Source organism: Vicugna pacos, chromosome 32 (assembly GCF_048564905.1).
Source record: "Vicugna pacos chromosome 32, VicPac4, whole genome shotgun sequence".
NCBI lineage: Eukaryota > Metazoa > Chordata > Mammalia > Artiodactyla > Camelidae > Vicugna > Vicugna pacos.
In genome coordinates this window covers 19,467,058-19,484,761 of record NC_133018.1, presented here as the reverse complement: position 1 = coordinate 19,484,761, position 17,704 = coordinate 19,467,058, and the positions used below count along the sequence as shown (strand labels likewise).

Below are 17,704 nucleotides of genomic sequence, written 5' to 3'. Positions count from 1 at the left end.
AATATAACCAAAATACCATTATCACACTTGCAATAATTAGTAATAATTCCTTAATAACCTTAGTTAGCCAATCCAGGTTCAGATTTCCCCAGATGTCTCATACTTTTTAACAGCTGGAGTTGTTTAAGTTGCAGTACAAACAGTTTAAATTTATTTTTTTAATGGAGGTACTAGGGATTGAACCCAGGACCTCCTTCATGCTAAGCATGCGCTCTACCCCTGAGCTATGCCCAGGAGAAAAAAAAGTTCTTTGCAATTTTTAAGGCTAATTTTGAAATGGCAAGGAACTTCCTTGTCAGGGCATATGTAGGTCAGGGTAACCTCCATGCCTTCCCCTGGGCACCCTGTGAAGCAACCCCCACCCCTCCTCTTAACCTTCAGGCCCCTAGCTGTCCCCAGGGCTGTAGCAGGAAACAAACAAAAACCATGATAAATCATTTAGACCTTAAAGTCGGTCAGTAATTCTTCCTCCCTTTCAGAGAGGGCGTTTTGAAATAGTTCTGCGAAGAGAGGAACTCTAAGGCTCCAACACTGACGTTGAAAAGTTCGCTGTAATGGGTTGGAGTGGTCACCCCTCCAAAAGGATACTTCCACATCCTCACCCTCCAAAACGGTGAAAGTGACCTTATATGGAAAAAGAGTCTTTGCAGATGTGGCTGAGTTAATGGTCCTGAGATGAGCTCATCCTGGATCACCTGGGTTCTAAATCCATTGACAAGGGTCCTTACAAGAGGCACACAGAGGAGGCGCCTAGGTGATCACAGAGGAGGCAGAAGTTGGAATGAGTTGGTGGTGAGCTGAGGAATACCCACAGTCCCCAGAAGCTGGAAGAGGCGAGGAACACTTTCTCTGGAGCCTCTGGAGGGAGCACAGCCCAAGGATGCCCTCATTTCAGACTTCCAGCTTCCAGAACTGTGAGGGAATACATTTCTGTTGTTTTAAGCCACCACGCTGTGGCAATCTGTGACTGCAGCAACAGAAAGGGAACACGGTCAAGTACTCAGACCCCTGGCCGGGAAAGGAATTTGGGGAAAGCAAAGCCCCTGGATTTCTGCCTATGAAATAACAAGAAACATACACGTTGGTCTCTGCCCCTGGTTAAGCCCTAAATCCCTCGGAATTAATTTCCTGGGTGATTGGATTGTCTTGTGTTCTAATAAAGTGACTCTCAGTGGGCTCTTGGAGCAGGGCTGGGCCCCAGAAAGACCAAGCCATGATTAGAAGCTTGGAATTTTCAGGCCCTTCTCCACCCCCACCCCACCCCCATTCTCCAGAGAAGGGAGAGAGGCTGGAAATGGAGTTAATAATTGATTGTGCTTATGTGATAAAGCCTCCATAAAAAACCCCGTTCTACGATGTTTGGGAGCTTCTGGGTTGGTGAACACACTCATGAACCAGGAGGTTCCCTAACTCCACGGGGACAGCAAGAAACTCCTGCAGTCAGGAGCCTTCCAGACCTTACCCTATGTATCTCCTCTGTATCCTTTATCACATTCCTTGTTATATATAAACTGGCAAATGTAACTGTTTCCCTGAGTTCTGTTCTAGCATATACGATTGAAGCTGAGGAAGGGTGTCATGGGGACCTCGAATTGCAGCCAAGTCGGGCATAAGGTGTAGGTAGCCAGGGGACCCACACTTGCAATTAGCATCCAAAGTGGGAGGCAGTCTTCAGGGACTGAGCCTTTAACCTGTGGGGACTGCACTAATTCTAATTAGAGTCAGAATTGAATTGAATTATAGGACACCCAGCTCGGGTTGCAGACAATTGTATGGTGTGGGGGAAAAAAATCCCATACACCTGGCATCCGAAGTGTTGTGAGTGTAGTCGCAGTGCCGGAGTGAAGGAGACACACCCAGGAGTGTGCCTTCCCGAAACGCTGCCACACAGACAGTTCCCCCTCCTGCCACCTGCTGGGCAGCCCTGCAGGAATGTCCACTTCCTGTCCCTGTCACATGTAAAGTGAAATGTTATCTCACGAAGAAACATCAGCGGAGGCAGCATGGTGGGGGTCCAAGAGCCCTGAGCTCACGCCAGATCAGCCTGGCAGGTGCGGTCATTCTTTGAACCTACCCTTCCTGCGTCTTCTCACAGCCAGGAGAATAAGTAAGCCACATTTGATCACTAGTTCGTTCATGTATTCAACACGTCCTTCCTGAGGGTCCCCTTGGTGCCAGGCTACAGTCTGGGCATGCAGAGCTGAATCAGACCCAGAGCTGGCTTCACAGAGACAAGGGTCTGGGGGGACACGCACAGGAAACCATCAATGCTGCACAGTAAGTGTGAGGGTGGCAGAAATGGGCAGAGGAGAGGGTTTAACCCAGACTGGAGAGGGAGAAACAGAGGAGCCTTGGGGGTTGGAGGAAGTGGCGTCCCCGGGGCTTCCTATAAGGTAGGGTGAATGAACAACAGAAGGGAGATTGTGGCAAGCCAGGAAGAGGAAGAAACCAAGCTTATGGCTTGAGTTATTTGATGGTTGGTGCTGACAGTTCCCTACGTCTGATGTGGAATCAGAGAAACGTGAAGGAGTAGGCTTCAGTTATCTGGAACACCTCGCTCCTTGATCATATCCCCCCTGTGGCTCACCACGGAACCCACCAGGGAGGGAGACAAATCACGGGCTCTGAGGCTGCAGAAATCCCAGATGACCAGAGTGGACGGCACCGTGGTTCCAGGGCAGGCTAGAGAAGGGGTGGGGGACACATATTAAAAGCCTTTTGCTTTTTCCACAATTTCCTCCACTCCTTTACAATTCACCCACAAATGGTTCCCTGCTGCCACATAATCCAAGGTCCCCTGCAAAACAGCCCCAGACAGCACGGCCGCTTTCATTCCTTATAATTCTAAGATACAGACTCCAAATCCCAAACTTCTGGAAGATTCCTCAGACACCCCCTCCAGCCCTCCTTTTTCCAGGCTCCTCATTTTGTCCAGAATGTCTGTTCCTTCTAATTCTGCCCCTAGAAATTTTAACAGCTCTCCCTCACTCCCTCCATTCACAAGACTCCAATAAACCAGCTGTATTTTTTTGAATGCGTATTTAAATAAAGTCACCACAATAAAGTCAGAGTGCATTGTGGGTATTATTCTCCATCATCTAAAATAAGCTCGCATATCATCTGTGGCATGTCTACCACATTTTGGAAAATAGTGCCTTAAGTCACTTACTCTGTTTGCTTTTCCTTTACTGTTATTTACGCGATTGTCTTCTTTCCCCTAGTAAACACTCAGCTCCAGACAGCAGACAATATCTTCCTCATTTTGGGGATCCTGAAGCATCTAGCTAACGTATCTCAAAGGTTCACTGAATTAACTTTTTTTTTAACTGAAGTATAGTTGATTTCAATGTCGTGTTAGTTTCTGGCGTACAGCACAGTGATTCAGTTACACACACACATACTCTTTTCTGTAATCTTTTCTATTACGGTAAATTACAGAATACCGAACATAGTTCCCTGTGCTATAGACCAGGACCTGGTTCTTGATCTCTTTTATATGTAGTAGTTTGTATCTGCTCACCCCAAATTCCTAATTTATCCCTCCCCTCCCCACTGTCCCCTTCAGTAACCATAAGTTTGTTTTCTTGAATAAACATTTTTAAGTCAATAAAGCCTCTATTTTGCATCAGGCACTGTAATTAGCAGCTAGAAGTAAGCATAAAAATACCATCAGTAGTAAAACTGAGCTTGAAAAATTTTAAGACTTGATAGAGCAGTTTTTAGCTCACAGCCAAACTGAGGGGAAGATACAGATTCCCCATGGACCCCCGTCCCCACACATGCACAGCCTCCCCTGTTATCCACAGTAGACGTTCAGAGAAAGAGAAACCTGTCTTTTCGTCTGTAATCCTCTGCTAACTCCAGAGGGAGGAAGTGATTTGATAAGACAGAAAGAAGGTGGAAAAGGCAAGGGCCCGTCATTTGGGAAAAGGGAAACACTCGTGTTCGTGTTTACAAGAATCTTGACAGTATTTGCCAACACAGGATGAAGAACCTCTGCCATTTGTTGAAAACTCCAGCCTGATCGCGTTAAGGCATTCAGGGTAACCCACCCAGCCTCATCCTGGGGTGTCCCAGCCTACAGAGGGTACCTCCTGTTACTTAACGTCTCCTCATAGAATCACAAAGGCCAACAGAGGGGAAGTGGCTACCGTGTGCTCTCAAGAAAAGCAGGAGTTAATCATCAGATCCTCTTCTACGCTGTTCCTGCCAAGAACACGGGCTTTATCGCCAAGGATCTCTTGGATAACCGAGGGAGCTAAATGTAGACGTTTGATGGACATGTTTATTTATCAGAAGTTAGGAGACTAGCAAGCAGGGTGTGAGGAGGAGAGGGTCAGGAGAATGATGCTGGAAAAGGAGTTTGGGAACCATGTGTGATGGGCCCTGTCTACCGATCCGAGGAATGTGACCTAGAGCAGAGGTGACAAACTTAAAATCCCACAGAGATGAGTCATGTAAATGAGTGAAGCTGACCAGGTAACAGGGAGTGGTGGGGACTGTGGCAAAATGGAGAATTCTTGCCTTGTCTCAAGGGTGCAGTTACTCTCAGTGCCACCTGACTGTCACCATGTGGGATTGTTGGCCCTGTGTGGCCAGATCTTCCAGTTTCCAAGAGAGACTGGAAAGCCAGGTTTTTATAGGGCAGGCCGAGGTTTTTAAAACATGTGGGCCAAATCAAACTGGTTTTTGGTCCAGACACAGCTCGCAGGACAGACAGAAATCACCCTGGCAGATTGAGGGGTTTTAGAGGGAAAAAAAAAAAAAGAAAATATGTGCTTTAGAAAAAAAAAATCACATTGTAGTGTGGGAGAAGAATTACAGAAAATAGACTAGAGGAAAGGAAACTGATTAGGAGACTCCAAAGTTTCAAGTGGGAGGTGACGATTCCTGCTCCAGTCGGGACAGAAGGAATGTCCTCGGGCTCATTTGGAGGACTCGGTGGGAGGAACTTAGCTTTAATCAGCAAGTGGAAGAAGGCAGACGCATTATTTCAATGCACTCCCGCCTCTCACCCTTTCCTACCCTGAAAGCTGAAAGGTCCATCAGATCATCTCTAAAGCCAAAGGACAGGAAATTACAGCAAAGACTCTGGACTTCGGAGCAGACGAATTTACTCACAATCATTTTCGAAATAAACTCCACAACTACTCCAGCCCTTCTTTGCCCCCACCAAGGTCTCAGCATGTAATCAAAATGAAAAACACATAGATCATGGCATTTGGCTCTTTTGAGCAGCCAAATTTGGGAAACTCAGAGCCAAATCCCCTTCTGCTAACAGCAGAGCAGAGGGAGGACCTGGCTCCCAAAGAGGCTGTTTCATGAGAAGTAGCTTCAGATCTATTTCATGGTCTTGCTGGTGGTGCAACTGGTCATTTGGGTCCAAGGAAGGATGCAAAGGGTAGGAGGTGTGAATGGAGGGGAGGAAAAGTAACTCACTTGAGAGAATTTTTCTAACAGTCAACAAGTGCTGTTTGTAAGGATGTTTTTTCCCTCCATAGATCCTTCTGATTTTTAAGTCCTGTATTTTTGGGTCTGGGCACAGGAAGTGGCTCTAAGGAGCAGCAAAGCAAAACCTCCCCTCTCTGGCACCGCCTCCGAGCGCCCCAAGGGATGAGGGAGAGGAGGGGGCAGTCAGGCAAAGGTTAGGGAGGGAAGTGAAGGCAGAGGCCCAGAACAGCTCCAGGAAATGTTTGTATTTCTCCACCGGGAGGGAGGACAAACAAGCTTTTTTTTTCGTGCCTTCTGGGTAGCTTTGCTTATTCTGCAGCTCAGAGAAAGTCTGAGGAGAAAGAGAGAGGCTGAAAATAAAAACCATCCTGGGGCAGAACCCATCAGCTCGTCTCCAGCATGACTCTCATGGGACCTGTGAGCCGTTTCCCAGAAATGACCGCTTGGGTGAAGCTACCTGCGTTTCAAAGCGCCGCGGCGCCACATGCTTCGGCTCTCGGGGAGACAGGCAGCTTGTGACCCAGGCTCCTGGGAGAGGACCACCCCGAGTCTCTCATTTCCTGGCTGAAGTTTCTGTTCTCCATGCAGTGGCCGCCTCCACCCATGTGTGCAGGACTCGCAGCCCAGGGTGAAGAAGCTGGAAACACAGCAGCTGGGTGAGTGGTAGCTTCAGATAAGCAGCTGGGTTGTTGTGGGATCGCCGCAGCCCGGCGCACGGAACACCAGACCTCTGTCCACCATGGACAACGGGTCGTGCTGCCTCATCCAGGGGGACCCCATCTCCCAGGTGATGCCGCCACTACTGATCCTGGCCTTCATGCTCGGCGCCCTGGGCAACGGCATCGCCCTGTGCGGTTTCTGCTTCCACATGAAGACCTGGAAGCCGAGCACTATTTACCTCTTCAATTTGGCTGTGGCCGACTTCCTTCTCATGATAAGCCTGCCCTTTCGGACAGACTACTACCGCAGACACAGACAATGGGCTTTTGGGGACATTCCTTGTCGGGTGGCGCTCTTCATGCTGGCCATGAACAGGGCTGGGAGCACCGTCTTCCTCACGGTGGTGGCTGTGGACAGGTATTTTAAAGTGGTCCACCCCCACCATACGGTGAACTCCATCTCCAACCGGACCGCGGTTGGCATCGTCTGTGCCCTCTGGACCATGCTCATCCTGGGGACTCTGTATCTTCTGATGGAGAACCATCTGTGCACGCAGGGGAAGACCATAGCTTGTGAGAGTTTCATCATGGAGTCGGCCAACGGCTGGCATGATGTCATGTTCCAGCTGGAGTTCTTTCTGCCCCTTGGCATCATATTGTTTTGCTCCTTCAAGATCATCTGGAGTCTGCAGCAAAGGCAGCACCTGGCCAGGCAGACTCGGATGAAGAAGGCTATGCGGGTCATTGTGGTGGTGGCAGCTGTGTTCATCACCTGCTACCTGCCCAGCGTGGCGGCCAGACTATATTTCCTCTGGACGGTGCCCTCCAGTGCCTGCGATTCCTCTGTTCACGTAGCCCTCCACATCACCCTCAGCTTCACCTACATGAACAGCATGCTGGACCCCCTGGTGTATTATTTTTCAAGTCCCTCATTCCCCAAATTCTACACCAAGCTCAAAATCCGCAGTTTGAGACCTAAGCGTCCAGGACACTCCAAGAGGCCAGAGGAGATGCCAATTTCAAAGATTTGTCACAGGAGTTGCACCAGTGTGGCAAATAGCTTCCAAAGCCAATCCGATGTGCAATAGGATCTCCAAATTTGATAAATGGCACCAGGACAGACAGACTGACAAAACCAAGGAGGACCGATTGGCAACTTAGAAATGATTCATGCTCAGGGGTGGGGAGCTTTGAAAATGCCATTCTTTCTTAGCTGTGTCCTCCTCACTCTGCTGAAAATGAAATTCAGATCACTATGCCTTTTTGGAAGGTTCCAGTCGAGAAGTGAGTCAGTTGCATTTATATGATTTGATTCCAATGACAGAGGCATGTGTGTGTGTGTGTTTGTGTGTGTGTTGGTGGGTTAGGAAGAGCTCATCTCCTGTGTATTTTTAAACAGCTAAGTTAATAGGTAACAATGTTTAAACCCATCATGTTCTCCCTTGGGGGAAGTTAGTGTATTTAATGATCTATCCTCTGAACTTAAGTCCTCGTTTGTCTTGGAAAATAGAAACTGGGGTAAGCCAACATTTTCATTTCAGGTGGAGTGAGATCCTGTAGACAGAGTTGTCTTGATCCCGGCGAGTCTCATCTTCCTGGGCCCCCCCTGGATTTTTCTGACTTCTTAGGAGCACAAGGAGAAAGACTGCAAAACAACCAGTTCTGACCTTCTCGGAGCTCCACATTTTCCTGCAAGTCTTTGCATTTCAAAGAAGGTCCTGAGGGATATGTTTACCTGCCTTGATTTTCCAGTGGCAGCTGCGTGCTTGAAAAAATTCCGTTAGCTTTCGGGAAGTGCTGAGTCCAGGGTAATTGTTTTGGCTGCTTGTTACGTGACGATGAGTTGAAATTATTCATTCATTCATTTTCCACGTATTTACTGAATTAATATCCTGCGCCAGGCACTGTGCTCATGTCCCTTTTTATCTGGAGGGTCGTTAGTTAACTCCTCTACGTGTAGCGGGGAGGGGGAGCAAATAGAGAAGTTAATGACCTTCACCCTTTCAATGACTATACTTTCCAGACCTGTTCTCTGCAAACATCTGTGTTTATCCTCTTATTGCAGGATTCCGTACAAACAGCAAAGGGTGGAAAGGGTAGTGTCCCTTATGCACATGAATTTCCCAAATATGTACCTGGAGCCCTCAAAGCGAGATGATTCTATGAAAGGAAACACTGGCCCTGGATTAGCGGGAAAGATTCCAAGCCAACCTTAGATGGGTTCTCAAGCCACCGAGTGGTTAAGGTGTTCGTGGCTCCTTTATTTACACTTTCTCAAATTCCCAGGGCACTCTCTGCACTTAAGGACCTTACCAGCTTTTCATTCTCTGGCCTCGGAACACCCCTCTAGGTTGTCCTTAGTACTTCCTTTTTCAGAGGCACTGCAAACCCCAGGGGTGGAAAGCATGGGTTGTGCAAAGTCACACGAATCTTGAGTTTGAATCCCTGCTCAGCCACTTACTAGATGTGTGATCTGGGGGCAGATTTTATTTTACCACGTTTAGCTTCAGTTTCCTCTTCTGCCAAACAGCGGTAGCAATAACGCTGACATCAAAAGGTCATTATGTGGATTCACTGAATGTAAGATCCTGAAGCCTGGGGACTTTGTTCACTGTTATATCCCCAGTGCCCAGCAGCGTGCCAGCACACAGTAGGTGCTCAGTCAATATTGGAATGAATAAGTGCACGTAAACCATTAAGCACAGTGTCACCTGGAGTTCAGAGCCTCTATGTCGCTGCTCCATCTTCTCAGCCTGAGTTTCCTGGCTCCCCAGCTGCCTGGGGACGGGTGAAAGCAAAGATTCTTTCCAGCTTCAAAGAACCATATATCCCCCTGAAAGAAATCTGTGAAAACCTCGCACTTCTGCTTTAAGAAAAAGTTATTCTTCTCAGAATTCTAGTCTTAATTAAATTCTTTCCTGGGCTGCCCTTTGTTGCTTCATCGTAATAAAGATGGATTCCCAAAGAAAGCCTGTTTCCTGTGTGTGAGCCTAGGTTAAAAGACGAATGAGACTTTACCCTCCAAGGAACCCCCCACCACCAAATCTAGAAGCTCACGGTCAGCAGAGGTTCTCACCGAAAAACAACAGAAACGAACAAAAAGAAAAATCAAAAAATCCAAACACAGTCTTGATTCTGATTTTGCCTCCCTTTTTAAAATTCATGGAATGTGATGAAAAATAAGTGTTACTGAGAAGCACTCTTGAGAAATTCTAAGGAAGGGAAGCTAGCTTTGTTGACAAAGCTCTGTTTAAACTTCCTGCAATGGGAAAATGTAATCGATTTAGAAGAAAATGCTATCTCCTCCTACTCAGGGTTTTTCAGGAAAAGTCACATAAAAGCTGGAAGTAATAGCAGTTCATTATTGTACAGGATTTATATGGAAAAAATAAGAGATGCCCTTTATTGGTGCTGACAACATAAAAATTTAAGTTCTGCTTTATTCTCAGAATGTGTTTCCTTACTTTTTCTTAAAACTAAAATGGTTAAGATGGTATCTGAAGTCCCCAGCATGCAGGGTCTGCGTGCATGCGATTAGGGCACAGAGAGTTCAGCCAGTTATTAAAGGTACCACAGCAAGGTGGGAAGGTTGCCGGATTGTGGTGGACAGAATCCACCTGCTTGTCATCTGGGCCTCCTAACCCACAGAGGTTTCCGATATGACTCGAGACCCCATCATCATAGCAAGTGCACACATGGCTTCAGGATCAGCTACAAAATTGGCAGGACCCAGTACAAAGTAAAAATGCAGGGTCCTTCGTTCCGAAAGCATTAAGAATTTCAAGATGGCGCCAGTGGAGCATTAAACTAAAGGCAGGACCCTTCTGAGCTCATCCATGAAGCTGGGGCCCTACATTTCATACAGAGAGAGGTTAGGATGGGGTAGAATAAATTGATGGGCTCACATGTGGGCTTAATCTATATCCAGCTTCCAGTGATGATACAGCTAGAGTGGGAAGGGGGTCGATATTTTCTTCCTGGTAAAGATTCATTCACTTATTTATTCCACCTCTTGAGGAGCATTTATTAGGCACCAGCTCTGTACCAGGCAGAGTGAAAACACAAATGAAAAACACAACCCCTCACTCTACGGGTTCTATTGTAGAAACCAATGAAAAGATAAAATTATCATTCAGGGTAGCTGCAGTGAAAGCGGTAAACGTAGGGTTCTACAGGAGAACCCAGGGGCCCTTAGTCTTGGCATGGGAGGAAGGAAGGAAGCCTTCTCAGAGGAGGTGACTCATGAACTTAGCCCTGAAGGATGGAGAAGAGGCAACCAGATGACAGCAGGGAAAGATATTCCAGTTAGAGAGGAGAGAGGCGAGAAGGCAAATTGCTTGGGAACCATGAGAAGGAAGAGCAATAGGTCAGGAGTGAAAACGCTGGGCTACCAGAACCTGGGAAGAGGTGGAGCTGTGAGAACCACCCAGGTGAGAAGCATCTGCCCACAGTCCTTCTTGAGAGAAGATTCATGAATAATAGCCTTGCAGATCTCTTTCTCTTTAAACAAGAGTTAAATTCAATTATAGAGTCGTAGATGTTTTTGTTCAAAGCTCAAAGGAACACATACATATATAGAGCAAGAAGTAAAAGTCTTCCTTTCATTCCTCTTAATCTGATTTTCTAGAGGTGATGACTTCTCACATTTGGGGGTTTTACACACACTTGTGTAAAAGTCGTGAATCTTTTGTTCTGCTAAAGCAAGATAGATACATAGAGATTAGATAGAGTTTTGCAAGATGTTTTTGTCCTGAATAGCTTCCTACATCAGGATTGAGCTCCTTTAATTATATTTCATCGTAAAAATGAACCACATGTTGGTTCCACATGGCCTTTTAATGGACATTTAAGTTATTTCCAATTTTCCTGTATTGCCGCCATACTTTGGTGAATGTTCTGAATGATGTATCTTTGTGTACATGTGCCAGAGGCTTAGAAGATAGATTCTTAGACATGGAATTGTTGGGTCCAAGGACAGGCACACAGGGTGAGGCAGCGTTCAGTCCCCGGAGCCACACTGTGTGGGTGCAAATCCCATCTCCTCTCCTGACTCGCTGTGTGACCTCCGGCAAGTTACTTAACCTCTCACTGCTTTATTTTCCTTATCTGTAAAAGAATAGTACCTGTCTCATAGGATGTTCTAAGCACTAAATGAGTTTAGCTGAATAAAGCACCTAGAATGGTGCCCAACAGAAAGTAAGCTCTATTTCTATGAAGTCTTACTACTGTCTTGTATTAGCTCTTATTTTTCATTAGCTTTTATTATAACCTTGATAGGTACCACCAAATCGCCCAACAAAAAGGCTGAATCAACTTAGACTCCCACTGACAGTGCATGAAAAAGCCTTCTTCCATAGGCCATGGTTTAATAAGCATTCCCCCCTCCCCGTTTTTGGGGGAAAAAAAATTTCACTCCTTTAAAGCGATGACTCCAATTGGTTAATTTTTTGTTTGTGTGTGTGTTTGGTGTTGTACCTAGGAAGGCTTTGCCTAAGCCAAGGTCATGGTGACTCACCCTTAGGTTTCCTTTTAAGAGTTTTATGTCTTACTTTTAGGTCTATAATCCACTGAGTGAATTTTTGTGTACAGTTCTAGGAAAGGATCCAGCTTCACTCTTTCCCATGTGCCCATTCAATGGTCCAGCAGCATTGATTAAAAAGATGATTCTTTCTCCTACTGAGTTGTCTCAGCACCCTTGTTAAAAGTCAGCTGGCCATAAATGCGAGAGTTTATTTCTGGACTCTCAGTCCTACTCTATTGATTTACATGTCTGTCCTTATGCCAGAACCCCACTGTCTTGACTACTTCAGCTTTGCAGTTATTTTAAAAACTGGGAAATGTGAGTTCTACCACTTTGTTCTTCTTTTCCAAGATTATTTGGTTATTCTTAGTTTTTTTTGTATTAAAATTAACACCATGTTTCAAAACCCTGAAGTACCCTCTTCTCCTTTCTTTTTATACTTCTGTTGATTAGTATCACCAGTTTCCTCTCCCCCTTACTTCCCAGATTCTCCTGCTTCCTCTTCACCAGTGGTCCAAAGGTCTCTCACTTCCTAAGTGCCCCATTTCAATGTCATTTACCACCTCCAGAGGCAGGCCCTCCCAAACCCCCACCCGGACACGGCCCCCCATTGGAACAGGGACTGGCTTGTGACTCACCCTAGCCAGCAAAATGCAGTGGAGGTGATGTTCTGGGATTTCCGAGCCTAGGCGTTAAGAAGGTCTGACTGTGTGCTTTTGGAAGTCTCGAATAGTCTTGTACGAAGTCCGGTGTACCCTGTGGGAAGACTAGGTGAAGAGGCTGTGTGTAGGTGCTACACAGAAAGACACCAGACTACATGAAGAAAGAGAGAAGCCCAGGCGTCCCAGTGTCCTGCTTGAGCCTAACTGCCATCTAAGAGACCCCAAACAAGCACTGACCAGCTGTCAACCCACAGAACGATGAGAGAGGATACAACGGTGGTTGTCTTAAGCTGGTCCATGTTGGGCTGATTTGTCACACAGCAATAGATAACTAAAACAGAAATCCCAGCGACGTTCAAAGACAAACAGTGAATTACTCAACCTCTCTAAGCCTGGGCCCTCTGATCTGTAAAATGGAGATGATGATAATTGTAGGCCGTCTCCCCACAGGGTTTTTGAGAGGATTAAATGAGATCACGTTCGCAAATCTCTTAGTCCAATGCCTGGCACAAGGCAAGCGGTTGATCAATGATAGTTATTATTATTATTATTTTAAATTTCAAAAAGTAGTTCCATCCAATTCACTGGCACATATTTCACTGTAAGAAGAGAACCAGGCATGGAGATTCGAGTTCATTGTGAAAGTCACAGATTTCAAGCAGAGTTTCCACCAAACTTGGTGGAATCCCTGCCTGAGCTGTTGAAATGATTCACTATAACGAGTTCCTGTACAACTCATGCATTAGTAAGAAAGCAAAAGAAACACAGCAGAGAAGGACATGAGCAAGATAAAACATGCCCGCAGCACAGTGGGAAGACGGGAACTTCCATGGCAGGGGCCAGAATCCAGGGAGATGGGGATTGACACTGTGTCTGAGGAGTTGTCAACTTGGGTTTAGAATCATAGGATGTGAGAGCTGGAAGGAAGGTAGAAGGTGGTCTCGTCCCTCACTTTACACAGGAGGGAGCTGAGGGGTTAAGAGTTTTCATGGCCAAGGACAGAGCTAGAAGCAGCATCCAGGATCTCCAAGTTCTCGCTTTTTTTCAAACCTAACAATATTTGTTGTGGTTCTTTCTTAATTTTATCCATGATCATTTTTTAAGGCAAGTATTATAAAATTAGAAAACTTAGGCCAATTTGTGTATTTATTTTATTATGATTTTTATTATTTTTCAGGGAGGAGGAAGCAATTAGGTTTATTTATTTAACAATCCTGGAGATTGAACTGAGTACCTTGTGCATGCCTCGCATGCATTCTACCATTGAGCTATATCCTCTCTCCTAAAATTGGAAAACTTAGAAAGGGAGAGTCTCTTGCAGACTGCAGCCCCCAGAGCTAATTATGGTGAATAGACGGTTTTTCTGACTTTTAGTTAATAAAGGCCCTTAGGGTTACTTTATGAATATCACTGACAAGTCCACATGCATCCAAGAAGAACGCAGGTTATTCACAGGCAGCAAAGACAGGGAACAAACACTAATCATCTCACTGGAGCCTTAATACACCCACATAATGTGACCTCAGTCCAGTGCAGACGGGGCAGTCATACAAGAGGAGGCGGTGCTGTGTAATGGTTAGGGACACGGGCTTTGAAGCCAGGGCCAGATTCAAATCTTATTAGCTGTGTCGTCTTGAATATATGACCAACCTCTCTGAGCATCACCTTCCTCATTTCAAAATTCGAATCAGTGATAGTTCCTACCTCATGGACTGCAGACAGGATAAAACAAGATAATGTGTTTAAAGCACTGAGTGTGGCATCCAGCACAACAGGAAGCTCTCCATAACCCGGGGGCCAACATCGTCTTCATCATCGTCTTCATCATCAAGCGCCTCCGGTTTTGACGGGAGTCTGACGTTAGATCATCCTGACTCCCATTTACTGTGAAGAGTCTACAAACCCCTATCATGGAGCCTGGATACGCAACTAAAGATATAAATGCCCTATTTCTCACTCAAAGAACAAGCAACACAACGCAGAACCTCTTGCGCAGTAAGAATTCATCAGACAATAGAAAAAACATCAACAAAAAATATTACAGGGTGGAAGTGTTCTGTAGGGTTACACCCAATTATACTGAAAAGCAAAGAAAAGATGTGTGACGGGAGGCGGAGTTCAAAGTCTTCTTAGGTCCTCTAAGTTTAATTTTCCAAAAATAAGAGCTATTAAAATACCATGCACTTGGTAGGGGTGGCTGTGTGCTTGTGGGGACAGCTGGGATACAGGAACTCTCTGTACTTCCACTCAATTTTGCTGTGAACCTAAAACTTCTCTAAAAAATAAATCTTATTAATTTAAAAAAAAATCATGAGCTTAACAATGTTACTTGAGCTCAGAGGGATCTCAAAATCTAACACAAAGAAAGAAAAAACCCCGACTTATTGTAACATACCACTGGCAATCCAAACTGGGTTCAAGTTTTCAAACATCTTGTGAAATGTATGCTGCTCTCAAATAGCTTTTTTTTTTTTTTTTTTTTTTTGGTTAGCTGGAGATTAATTGCAGCGTTCTGGTGCAGAAAAGCAATCTGTGTTTGTACAGAGAAGATGGCATGAGAACATCAAATGCAACACATCTGTCCTCTAGATAAAAGACTAGACAATGATTGTCCTCTTGGCCTTTCCAAAAAAAAATAAAAAGAAAAAATCATATACATGTTGAGGTTTCATACTCCTTCTTAATGTTTATGGAGAACCACGCTGTTGAGCACAGTAAATTATGATTGCTGTTGTAGTTTTGTGCATTCTGTAAGCCAGCCCCATGACGGAGAATTAATTCTCTCATGCTCAGTATTCAGCATCCAGGAACACAGCGTTCCACCAGAAGGTCCTTCCACATTTCAGTAATTCACACTGACAGTCCACTTGCCTAAACATAATCTTTACATTTAGAACATTTTGTGGGTTCCTGTCTGCCCTGCGGGATTTTTTTTTTTAATTGCTTGTTTATGCAAACAGCAGGTTGCATAAGAGCCATGCTTTTTTTTTTTTTAAAGTGATTTCGTAGTTTCCTGGTAACCATTCAGTCATCTATTTCAACACCCTGACATGACATAAAGGCAAGTGCTGAGCCACAGGTTCGCCACTCAGACCCACACCTCTCTCCTCGAGCATTTGCTAGGTGAGGCGCTTGCCAGTACCAACGGGATTCACTCATGAACCCGTCCCACCAGAATCACTTTCTGGAAATAGGCAAGAAGAACTGCTGTGTGTTCCGGGATGAATTCATTGCCAAGGTGCTGCCGCCGGTGGTGGGGCTGGAGTTTGTGTTCGGGCTCCTGGGAAATGGCCTTGCCCTGTGGATTTTCTGCTTCCACCTCAAGTCCTGGAAATCCAGCAGGATCTTCCTGTTCAACTTGGCTGTGGCTGACTTTCTCTTGATCATCTGCCTGCCCTTCCTGGCGGACAACTACGTGAGGAAGTGGGACTGGAGGTTTGGCGACATCCCCTGCCGGCTGATGCTCTTCATGCTGGCCATGAACCGCCAGGGTAGCATCATCTTCCTCACGGTGGTGGCCGTGGACAGGTATTTCCGGGTGGTTCATCCCCACCACGCTCTGAACAAGATCTCCAACCGGACGGCGGCCATCATCTCCTGCCTCCTGTGGGGCATCACTATCGGCTTGACGGTCCACCTCCTGTACACAAATATGCTGATCAGGAACCACGATTCGAATTTGTGCAGTAGCTTCAGCATCTGCCATACCTTCCGCTGGCACGATGCCATGTTCCTCCTGGAGTTCTTCCTGCCCCTGGGCATCATCCTGTTCTGCTCCGCCAGAATCATCTGGAGCCTGCGGCAGCGGCAAATGGACAGGCATGCCAAGATCAAGAGGGCCATCAACTTCATCCTGGTAGTGGCCATCGTCTTCGTCATCTGCTTCCTGCCCAGCGTGGCCGTGCGCATCCGCATTTTCTGGCTCCTGCGCACTGCTGGGACCCAGGACTGCAAAATCTACCAATCCGCTGACCTGGCGTTTTACGTCACCCTCAGCTTCACCTACATGAACAGCATGCTGGACCCACTGGTGTATTACTTCTCCAGCCCATCCTTCCCCAGCTTCTTCTCCAGCTTGATCAACCGCTGCCTGCGGAGGAAGATGCCGGAGGAGTCAGATAATAACCGCAGTACCAGCGTCGAGCTCACGGGGGAAACGAGTACTACCAGGAATGTCCCTGACGCCTCAACGGCCGACCCGGGAGAGCCGTGGAGCCCCTGTTGTCTGACTCCAGCCTCTCGTTAAAATAACCAAGCCAAGAAGGGAGATGGTCACCAGGGACCAAGATCGCTGGAGAAGCAGTTTGGCGGGTGCTCGGAGTAACACGTTAGCCCTGGCCTGCGGTTTCCCAGAACTTCCGGATTTGGAGGACCAGATTCAGAGAACTGGTGTGGCAGCCTGGGCTGCTTGGTTGCCGAGTGTCTCCACCGGAATCTTGGGGGAATAGAGGATGAAGCTTCTCGGCGTCTGAAACGGCTCTTGTCTCAGACACTTGCAGAACCGAAGATGGGGAAGCTGCCCAGTTCCTGCCGCGCAGAGCTGGAGCCACGGAGACGCCCGTCCGCACCTGTGGCTCGCTGGCCTCTGTCCTTCACCTGCGTGAGACTTGGATGGTTCTCGGCTCCTGGGGCGATGCCTGGCCTGTTTGTGGGCTCCTGCTGGGATGAGGAGAGCTAAGCGATTGGAGGGGAATTATTGCTCCTGGAGGGAACCCAGGCATCGTGAAACAACCCATCCTAGGTCACCTGGGTTCCTTGAGATCCATTCACCTTTCAGCCAAGCTTTAGCAGAAGCGGACTAGGGAAAGAGACTCATGAGCTTTGGTTAATATCTGAGTGTCCAGTGATGGTAAGAAGGGGATTAGCCCCAGGAGGGACTGAGCAAAAACAGTGTTACTAAGGGAAAGGAAATGGCATTTGTGCTACAACTTGCAAGGAATCCATTCTCCTCTTTACACTGATTTGAAGGGTGAGCAGTTAAAATACTTTAGGGAAGAGAGCTGCTTCCCACCTCTGTTTGCTTTTATCATTAAAAGGAAAATGCTGCCCAACTGTTAGAGGGGAGAAAGAGTCCTCCTGGTTCATTTGCTTTTGTTTCTGTACTTACAAGAAATCTACCACTTCAATAAACTTTGATATGAGGCACACACGCTGGTGTTGCATGTGTCTGGGTAATGGTTCACAGACATGGACTTCTTACTTAAGCAGAGACCTTTATGGGTTGTTAACTGTGCCCTGGTAGGAAAATACCATATTGTAAAATAAGAAAAGGAAATGGCCTCTGAGCTGCATTATGAGAGAGTTAAGTAAAAATTACATATGCTTTGGAACAAGGATGGTTAAGGGCTAGGAATAAATAAAAATCATTTATAATTATTATAAGTAATTCGGAAGGTAGTGCAGACAGGATT

The 17,704-nt window shown here is 46.3% G+C and overlaps 2 protein-coding genes across 2 annotated transcripts; both read left to right on the top strand.

Moving 5' to 3' along the window:
- Window positions 1–6,101: 6,101 nt before the first annotated feature.
- On the top strand, window positions 6,102–9,217 carry HCAR1 (hydroxycarboxylic acid receptor 1). The gene is made up of 2 exons (XM_006220341.4): window positions 6,102–7,394; window positions 7,652–9,217. Exon 1 carries the CDS (start codon window positions 6,191–6,193, stop codon window positions 7,196–7,198), a length of 1,008 nt encoding a protein of 335 aa, XP_006220403.2. The 5' UTR covers window positions 6,102–6,190; the 3' UTR covers window positions 7,199–7,394; window positions 7,652–9,217.
- Window positions 9,218–15,340: 6,123 nt separating this feature from the next.
- LOC102544964 (hydroxycarboxylic acid receptor 2) lies at window positions 15,341–17,440 on the top strand. The gene has a single exon (XM_006220342.4). The coding sequence runs from the start codon at window positions 15,451–15,453 to the stop codon at window positions 16,537–16,539; it is 1,089 nt and encodes a 362-aa protein (XP_006220404.2). The 5' UTR covers window positions 15,341–15,450; the 3' UTR covers window positions 16,540–17,440.
- The last annotated feature ends 264 nt before the right edge of the window (window positions 17,441–17,704 follow it).

Bases quoted from the DNA above. Each gene is read 5' to 3' on its own strand.
- HCAR1 (XM_006220341.4), top strand. From the start codon at position 6,191: ATGGACAACGGGTCGTGCTGCCTCATCCAGGGGGACCCCATCTCCCAG.
- LOC102544964 (XM_006220342.4), top strand. From the start codon at position 15,451: ATGAACCCGTCCCACCAGAATCACTTTCTGGAAATAGGCAAGAAGAAC.